Here is a 10,251-nt window from a genome sequence, read left to right as displayed (position 1 = left end):
ATAGCGGAAATATATTTTCAAAAATGTTTCAATTTTTTTCAATGATTTAATTAAAAATAGTAGATTTGAGGAGGAAAGCTCATACAAGGGAGTCTCGTACTATGGTTTCATCAAGACAATTAGTAGACAGCCGTGGTTTGAGGGGCTGGGTTTATCAGAAAATCAGAAATTGCAAAACTGCATTTGGCCAGAATCGAGTGGCAAGATTCGGACAGATGTAGTCGGTGGGGACTCTGGATCACATCTGCTTTGCATGCGTTAAGAACCTGCTAGCCACAGAAGAACTTTATAGGCTGCTACAGAATGCGAGTGATTTGAGGAGGAAAGATCATACAAGGGAGACTCGTACTATGGTTTCATCAAGACAATTAGTAGACAGCCGTGGTTTGAGAGGCTGGGTTTCATCAGAAAATCAGAGATGCAAAACTGCATTTGGTCAGAATCGAGTGGCAAGATTTGGACAGATGTAGTCGGTGAGGATTCTGGATCACATCTGCTTTGCATGCGTTAAGAACCTGATAGCCACAGAAGAACTTTATAGGCTGCTTCAGAATGCGAGTGATTTGAGGAGGAAAGATCATACAAGGAAGTCTTGTACTATGGTTTCATCAAGACAATTAGTAGACAGCTGTGGTTTTTAGAGGCTGGGTTTCATCAGAAAATCAGAGATGCAAAACTGCATTTGGTCAGAATCGAGTGGTAAGATTTGGACAGATGTAGTCGGTGAGGATTCTGGATCACATCTGCTTTGCATGCGTTAAGAACCTGCTAGCCACAGAAGAACTTTATAGGCTGCTACAGAATGCGAGTGATTTGAGGAGGAACGATCATACAAGGGAGACTCGTACTATGGTTTCATCAAGACAATTAGTAGATAGCCGTGGTTTGAGAGGCTGGGTTTCATCAGAAAAACAGAGATGCAAAACTGCATTTGGTCAGAATCGAGTGGCAGGATTCGGACAGATGTAGTCGGTGAGGACTCTGGATTACATCTGCTTTGCATGCGTTAAAAACCTGCTAGCCACAGAAGAACTTTATAGGCTGCTACAGAATGCGAGTGTCCCCGTCTATTAATTGTTTAATTATTAACTACAGAAAAAGTAGTATACTGGGCGATTATTAAATCATCAAGACAGCCAAAAATTTGAAAATTGTTACTTTTTGTTATGCTTTGTCGCCACTTGTTGATCACCAATCTCTCCAATCCCATCCAGTAAAATACGCTAGTAGCAGTAATTATATTTATTAGAGTTTCATAAGTATAACAACAAAACAGTGGCTGGCGAAATTGCGCTTAGACGTAAGCTAAATAAAGTTGGAAGGCGGTGAAGAAAGAAGAAGACATTCCTAGTGTTTAACTTAATTACATACATTTTTCTTTTATATTTTTTAGTTGGTTTTCATCTTGTTCCTGAATATATTTTGATTTATTGAGATTTTTGTATTTGGAAATCTGTTTTTAAGTGATGGGTTGTTGTATTATGTAAAAAAAAAATGCATTTTATTGTATTATTTACTTACATTTTTACAGATTTAGTATTAAATATAATATTCATTATAACATAATTTTATAAGAGTTTATTAAATTTTAGAAAGAAGTTTATTAATTATTTATAATATATATAAGCTTTATAAGATATAAGCCTATAACAGTAACTATAATCAAATTATACTAACCTCTTGATTTCGTTTTAGAACTTATAGACCAACTATCTGCTCTATTAAAGTTATAAAATTACATTTCAATCAGTATATTCAATAAAATTAAAATATTTCAATTATATTGAATTATTCATAAAATTCAAATTTGGGAGGGAATAATTATCATATTTCCATTTAATTATTTGTATCCGAAATTTAATTTATTACCATCGAGTGACTCGAGTTACAATTGAAACCCGAATCATATTTCAATTAAATTTCATGTTATTGAAACATACATCGTTCTGTCTTTTATATTTGGAAATCGAATTATTTATTACTTGATGTTATTTCAGTGTTAAATATGTTGCATATTCTGCTTTTTTTTTCAAAATTCATGTGTTGTATTATGCAAAAAAAATAATGGTATTATTTACTTACATTTCGATAGATTTAGTATTAAATGTAATATTCATTATAATTTGATTTTTAGCAAACTTAATTTGCGAAATGTTTATCAAATTTAAAAAGAAATTCAAGTTTTCATTAATTATTCATAAGATTATAAGATTTTGAAGATCTAACATTTTTGATGACTGTTAAAGGCTAGAATTAATGTATGAAAAGAAATGTTTTGTTATGGTTTACGTTTATGTTTAATTATGTGAATATATTGCAATGGACCCAAATCTTGGAGTAAAATGGATCATCGTCTGGCAGCTCTATCGTTTCGAACGGAATGTTATAACATTCCCTGAAAATACCGGAACCCCTGAAAATACCGAAGTGTGCAATAAATACTTCGCGTGTAATCGCTCGTATCACCTGCATAGAAAATCGGTGAGATTAAGTGTATTGCTCTTGTAGAGGCTGTACACATCGAAGGCGTTCATATTCCTCGTGAAATCCAAGCACATCTTCCCCAATCTGCAAGAAAAAAAAAGCACCCCAACAAAAAGAAAAAACAAAAAGCGAAAGAAAAGGAAAAACAACAATAGAAAAAACGAAAAGAAACATGCAGATTAAATTATTAACTTCGCATTCCATTGGCCGTCCAGCGCGGATTTCACGTGCTCAGTTAATGCGGACGAAGCATCAGTGACAATGGCAAATCCTCGGTAATCCCTCAAATCGTAGCTAAAATAAACATGATTAATGCGATCCAATTAAAAGTTAATGAAATTGACGCAACTTTTTGAAATGGTTCGAGCACAGATCCGACGTCGCGTTCATCACTGTGGACTCCTCCAACTCGTAGTCTTCATTCCCGTTGGCAATAATTTCGTCAAAAACTCGGCGAATCTGGAAATTATATAACAAAAGATGTAATTAAACGTATCCGTGCTGTGGAAATTAGATAAGTTTGATAAGTGTGACTTCCTAGTATATTGCATCTCCAAACACAACAGATTCAAATTAAGAGCGTTTGAATACAGTCTCCAAGTGTGCTGACATCAATCTCAGTTCGTTTACATAATATTAATACCTCGTATAATGTGATTTTGATCAGTACGGATTCGCCATAATACGGTTTGAAAATTTTAAAACAAACTAAATTTTAATTGATCAAAATAAAATCCTAAAGAAATAGTAACAAGAAATTATATAATAAAAGATGTGATTAAACGTATCCGTGTTCTGGAAAATAGATAAGTTTGTTAAGAGTGACTTCCCGGTATATTGCATCTCCAAACACACAGATTCAAATTAAAAGCGTTTGAATGCGGTCTCCAAGTGTGTTGACATCAGTTCGATTACATATATTAATACCTCGCATAGTGTGGTTTCGATCAGTGCGGATTCACGATAGTACGGTTTGAAAATATACTAAATTTTAATTGATCAAAATTAAAGAACATCATATACAAACAATTGTTATTTTTTTTCTACACAGTCAAGTGATTTATTGTGCTTCGATTAGCACGGTTTCAAACAGCTGTTATAATATATAGCAGGGGTTCCCAAACATAAAGATAGACGGATGTTGTGACTTGGGGCGCCGCGAAAAAATTCTGATATATTAAGGGCGACGCAAACCGAAAAAGTTTGGGACTTAAGTTGCAGTTTGTATATTTGTACATCTACGTTAATTTATAGCTTTTTTGAAATATGACAGCGGTACACACATATAGCGCCATCTATTGGTTTATTCCCAGAACCTTCAGGTCTGTCCGCTTATATGTAAGTTGATTTAATGGTATATTTTTTGTATATATAATTAAAGTCATAAATAAACATTATTGAACATAAAAGCAAATCATTACACAAATGTATTTTGTTGGTTCTGATGACTAACAATGGAAATAATTAATATGAAATTAATTTGAGAACAATTAATACAATAAATAGATAATTTTTATATGAATAGTTACAAAACTATGACTATTTTTGATTGTTTTTTTTATTTATTTGATTGTAATTTTCGTTGTTTTTTAATTAAGAACTTACAACATTTATATCAGATATAAATAACAAATTAAGTTGATAAAATAATATTCTAGTTAAGATAATTTATTAGAGTAAAAGGTTTCAAAGACTAAATACATTATAACAATATACTAAAACTATTTGAAAAAATCCATGCGGTCAAATGTTTTGTTGATACTCGTGACTTAAACATGAGTCGAAAAGTTACATTTTATACATTTTTTTTTGTTACATAAAAGAAGACCCTTCCATCACGACTATTATACCGAATAATCCATTCCATAAGCCAGGTTTATGTAGGATTTTTTTCCTATTACATCACCCACGGAATTCACCAGGCTTTGCACTCTCAGATTATTACCTATTTCAGTCACCGGGTTCAACGAAATAAAAAAAAACATAAGAACTTGCATAAGGCATGATATGTTATCAAATAATATGAATTTTGATATTTATGATACATACATGGGTTTGTTTGCATCATAATATCCTTTTAATTCTAATATAAATTTAGGAGTGAATAATTGTAGTGAATAGTTTAGGAATGAATAGTTGAATAAGGCTTATAAAAAATATATTATAAAATTTATGATAACAGTATTATATTTTAAGTTTTTTATGGAATAAAACATTAATAACACTAATAATAACAGGATATTTTTTTATTATTTAATTTTTTATTCCAATTTTTTTAATCAAATATAATAATAATTTTCATAATTAGTTTACTAAAAATGTACTTGTAATGTAAAATAAAAAGTTTAAAATATCGAAAGGTAGTTCAATAGAACGTTTACAAGGATATAACTTCTGTCTATAATAATAACTCATTAGATTGACTTACATTTTCTGCAACTGCTAAACACGCTGCGCATTTCAAGCAAATAGGTATGACTTTCCTATCATCGGTGCGTCTGCATTGACCGTAACACGGATTGATGATTTTGACCGCTTGGAATGGGCAACAATCATTAGATAAATGATTATTATACAATTCGGAGTTATCCTCGTAGATTTCCAGAATTGTTTCTGGTTCTTCTGGAGCCTCGACTTTGATCTCATCCGAGCAGTTGGAGATCTCTATGAAATGGTACCAGCTTTCCGTTGATTTCAAGTAGATGAAAAGTATAGTGAGTGTGTATAAGAGGTGAGAGTATAACATGGTTAAAAGTAAGGATAAATCTATTGATTCAAGTAAAAAAAAATAAAGGTGTATATCACTGACGCAATTTTGACGTTAAAATAATAATTACAAATTTGATAGATCTACATTTCAATTTTAGTTATTTTTTATTCTAATTTGTTCCCAAATTTTTTGACAAATTTTAATTTAGTTAATTAAATTTACATATATTGACTGTTTGATTATTTCCAGTTAACATTTATGTAGAAATAACCAAATAAAATAATGGATATTTCTACTATGTTTTATATATCTCGTATCCAGGTACATTCCCAAGTATCTCACCCTTGAAGATGCTGGAACTACTTTGTTGTTGAGTTTAATTGGAGGACAGGTGTCTCTTTTTAAGGTGAACGTAACACCGATTTCGACTGGTTTATACTAATTCGCCATTTTCTGAACCATATCTCGAGCAGATTAAACTCTTCTTGAAGATGTCGAGATTCAATTATGGGACTTTCGTCTGATGCCACGTTTGTTTTCTCTGTTGTTGGTATATCTGCAGAGTATAAAATTGATCCTAAGACACTACCTTGCGGAACGCCAGATTCGATGGGACTCAGCTCAGTTTGTGCTTCCTCCAATTTGATAAAAAACTTTTTCTCAATTAGGTAGGATTTCAACACTTCATAGAAATTATGTGGAAGTTGCAGCTTCAGCTTGTAGAGTAAACCTGTATGCCAAACTTTGTCGAAAGCCTGTACACATCAAGGAATACAGCTGAATATTATCTTTAAGAAGAAATTAATGTTATAAAATGATATAATTATAAACAAATTACATTGTGTCATTTGCATATTAAAAATAATTTCTTGTTTTATATAGTTTTTTCTAAGTAAAATGTCTAATATGAAACAACAATAAAAGTAAAAGAAATGAAATTCTCCTGAAAGGAATGCCGATATTGCATTTCTGCTTTAAACGAACTGTGATGTTTGATTTTGTCGCATTTACAAAGGATTTGTACGTGTTATTGGAAAATACGTATATTTTACGAGTGATCCGAGTATTATTAAATATGCAGTTAAAAAATGATGACGGTATCATTTTTCATACATACTTTACAGGATTTCAGAACTTATCGATCGAGCTATTTATAATAGCTGTACTCGTAATTCCTATTTTAGAACGATCGTCGAAAATGTATTGTACAACTTAATTGCGAATGTGTGTCCTTAAATTATTCAGTTCAATTTTATGTGACGGAGTTATGAAACTATTATATAGAAAATTAACTTTATGTTTTTTTAATTTTTAAGCTAAAAATGATTATGAAAAATATGGATTGAATTTAGACTCAACTTTTTATTATTTTAACTTTAAGTAATTGTTTTTGTCTTTTTTTTTATAGATTTTCAACTAAAATCTTTTCTCTCGTGGAAATATCTAATTTTTATGTTTTCTTTTAGCACAACTTTTTAGTTGTTATCCTTGAAAGTGACTTTTATTAAAAACGTAATATAATTATGCTTTATTCTCACAATCTCGAGATATTAAGATTACAAATCCGTGTCTATATGTAAAAAAAATAGCTAAAAAAAATGTAATTATATTAAAAAAACAATTCATTTTTTCACAGCATCTAATTAAAACTTCAAATAAGACGTTCCAATTTTATTATTTATTAGAATAATATAAGTTTACATCAGTTATTTGAAAACTGTATAGTAGTTTGTTGTTTTTTTTAAACCGGTTTTTTAAAGAAATTTTATTTTTTGAACTACAGAACCGGTTTTTCATTCATTATTTTATTAAAAACGCAAACATTTGGACACAAAATTGTCTTTGTGAATGAATGAAGGTTAATTTTTACTGGCAAACGAGATGAAGTTTAAAAGCCATGATAAAAAGAGGATTTAGGACGACAAGATACGAATTTATTAACAAGTGAGGATATATTTGATTTTCTGTTTTGTAAATTGAAAACTGAAATTAGATCTAAGATATTACATTCCGAAGAGACACGAATACAAGTGAGTACAAACAGGATTAGTAGCACTTTGCTTGGACAAAGACGTCTAGCTTCAAAAAATGAGATCACTAGTTATCTAGACAAATATTATCAAAATTATATCCTAATTATTAAATAGAAAATGACTGAAAAAAGCGACGAAGAAGAAAATCTAGTGTTAGTTTTAGGAAATGAGTATTTTTTTCAAAATCTGGAAATTTTGTATGCAAAACAGGTCCATGTTTGAGTAATAAATCTGTAGATATTTTTTCCTTTTTTAAATCATATTTTCTGAGAAAATGATAAATAAAATAATATTTTATAATAATTTATTGTTATTCGTTTCATATGGAGTAAATTTTATATTGTTATGGTTTTACAAAATATTCAATAATTTTTTAAGTTAACATTCTAAAATCTTGTAGAAAACTAGTTTTTTTAGAGAGAAATATGAACTATTAATAAATATTGAGGCTGATAAATATTAAAAAAAAAAACTAGTAAACAGTGTAATAAGCAAAGCATTTATGTTAGCAGTGAGATTTGTTATAATAATATTATGTACGAATTATATACGAAAAAGTATCAATTAAGATGAATTTGTCTAAAGAATAATTTAACACATAAGACGTATTACGTGATACAGCACAAGACGTTAATTGTAAAGGATGGAAATATTTTTTACGATATCCTCTTTAAAACTCATTGAGCAACCTTATTTTCGTCAGATACTTAAACAACAGGAAAAGGTATTGTGTAAATTGAATGATTATTGTTTAAATTAATATGAGTTTGACCTTCACCAAGTTGTGTGACCTGAATGGGGAATATAATTACACACTTTTATTGCATTAATGAAACCTTGCCATGCATTCATAAAACAAACATTTAAACAAAGTGTTCAATATTATACTTACTTTCAACTTGAATATTCTTAATTAGTAATTAAACAACATTATTAACTGATGCAATGAAATTATCAATTTCATGTAGTAAAAAGTTCTCTTATTTATACTGTGAACAGCGATAAAAAAGATTAGTATATATTAAAAATATGTATATTAAGTAACTATATTTTTGATTAGTGTAAGTAACAAAATGAATCTGTTCAAAGACGATCAGCTCCAGCTCCTTATGTTGAAAATATACATCAATTTCTTCTTTCAAAAAGTGTTAAAAAGTAAGACTTTCATTTGATTTTTATAAATACTACAAAATTAGTTTATTTATACTATTATATTTTCAATGATCCACGAAAATCCACTGTAATAAAGCTAATTCATTAAAATACTAAAGTTTAAAGTAAAACTGTAAAAATATGTTGAAAAAAAATGTTACAGAGAAGATTTCGATATTCGATATTAGGTCAGAAAAAGTATACAGCTTTCTACATGTATGTATTATTTTATGTATACTATAAATTCTATATATTACTTACTATTTATCCATTACTTTAAATCTTTGAGGGGCGATGGGACACGCATTGTTCCACTTTTTGAACATGAGACATGTTCATTATTATAATTAACAGGAAATGTCAATGAAAGATAAATTATCCTTTAATTAGTATGTCAATGGATGAATCTTGATAGGCCATACCATCCGATGTTGATTCAGTTGACGTAGCTGTTTGATTCAGTTGTCTAGAAAATTGCTGGGTCTAGAAATTTAGGAATTTCTGGCTATTTAAACGATGTCACTTGTGGATAATCCTTATTTTGTGTATGTTATTATAGATTATCTAATTTTATTGTGTAAACATGGATTATATATGAATTATAATTTTATAATTATATAAAATGATTATTAATTATTATTGCATTAAAATTGAGTTTATAATTAATAAAAAAAACAACCAATCATTAAATGTTACAGAAATCACAAAAACTTCTTTATTTTCCCCGATAAGCAGACATTAATTATGCATATACGACTTAACTTTCGAAAACGATTAGACAAGAACATGTTTACGTTTTGATTCTCTTCTACGTTTAAGTCCTCATACATTTTTGCCTCTTGGTGGAGCTATCGAATTTGCATGTTTCATAAGCGCTGCATTTCACGTTTCCGCAATAGTTTCCGGTTGCGCTACCTGCGTTGAACAGAAAATAAAAGTAAATAAATCAAGAGGACGGTAGTGAATTGAAAAAAAAAGTTCACCCGCAAAAAATTAATCAATCCGCAAAAGCGGAAAATAGAAAAAAGTAATACCTCCACTCCCTTTGTATCCACTGGATGCACTAGCTCCGAGTTGGTTCTCTGCAGCGCACGATTTTGTATTGCAAATATTTGTGCAGCACCTGCGGCCGAAGCATTCGGTATCGTCCTTGCATTTCGGACTGCAACTGGTCATTTTACTGGCAAGTGGACAATCCTCTGAAGGATGAAAAAAAAAGATGTATGAGTTGGGGTTTAACTTAAAAGGATTTGCATGTACTTACGTGATGCTGCTTCCGAAGAGGCGACCAACACGCAAACAATTGCGAAACAAATCCACAGTTTATCTGCAAAATAAAGTAGTTTAGTTTATATACACGTTCATCGAGGAGTTGGGAGTCTTACTCATTTTGTCGGCTCGGTATCTGCAGGACGAATAAACCGATGGTTAATGTTGGCCGTTCATTTATATGCTCTTGGGTTTCCAAAGGCCGTCGGCTATTTGCTGGCTGCTCCTGCTACATTTCCAGTTTCGCTCAAAATCACGTGGCGACCTGAACGCGACTCACATACGGAGAATATCCTTACGTAATCGCCGATTAAAACAAGTTTTATCGTTAAACGGTGATGTTTACACGCCAACAAAATCATTATTTAATTTGAAAATTTCCATAATTAGGATACATTTATGCACGAAACAACTTCTCTGAGTCATTTGGACTTCTGCCGTTACAAGTTCATGCAATAAAGTAGCTCGATTATATGAACAAAAACATTATTTAATAACAAATACAGACAAAAAAAACAAGAAGACACAAGCAACAAAAATAAAATTTAATTGACCTTTGATTTTTGAGGCCACGAGCAAAAATATGAAATGGGCTTCCAATGC

At 30.5% G+C, this 10,251-nt stretch overlaps 1 protein-coding gene across 1 annotated transcript; it reads right to left on the bottom strand.

Moving 5' to 3' along the window:
- Window positions 1–9,064: 9,064 nt before the first annotated feature.
- LOC108568830 lies at window positions 9,065–9,901 on the bottom strand. The gene is made up of 4 exons (XM_017930131.1): window positions 9,765–9,901; window positions 9,644–9,706; window positions 9,414–9,578; window positions 9,065–9,294 (listed from the first exon to the last, which is right to left on the bottom strand). The coding sequence occupies exons 1-4, from the start codon at window positions 9,766–9,768 to the stop codon at window positions 9,194–9,196; spliced, it is 333 nt and encodes a 110-aa protein (XP_017785620.1). The 5' UTR covers window positions 9,769–9,901; the 3' UTR covers window positions 9,065–9,193.
- Window positions 9,902–10,251: the final 350 nt, after the last annotated feature.

Source organism: Nicrophorus vespilloides, unplaced genomic scaffold (assembly GCF_001412225.1).
Source record: "Nicrophorus vespilloides isolate i.1.1-1 unplaced genomic scaffold, Nicve_v1.0, whole genome shotgun sequence".
NCBI classification, from domain to species: domain Eukaryota; kingdom Metazoa; phylum Arthropoda; class Insecta; order Coleoptera; family Silphidae; genus Nicrophorus; species Nicrophorus vespilloides.
Note: the sequence above shows the minus strand (reverse complement) of the source record. Positions and strands in the feature narration are given on the sequence as shown.

Excerpts from the sequence above, each read along its gene's own strand:
- LOC108568830 (XM_017930131.1), bottom strand. Across the intron at positions 9,579-9,643 it reads CTCTTCGGAAGCAGCATCAC|AGGATTGTCCACTTGCCAGT; the intron begins GTAAGTACATGC and ends TTCATCCTTCAG. Across the intron at positions 9,295-9,413 it reads TGGATACAAAGGGAGTGGAG|GTAGCGCAACCGGAAACTAT; the intron begins GTATTACTTTTT and ends TGTTCAACGCAG.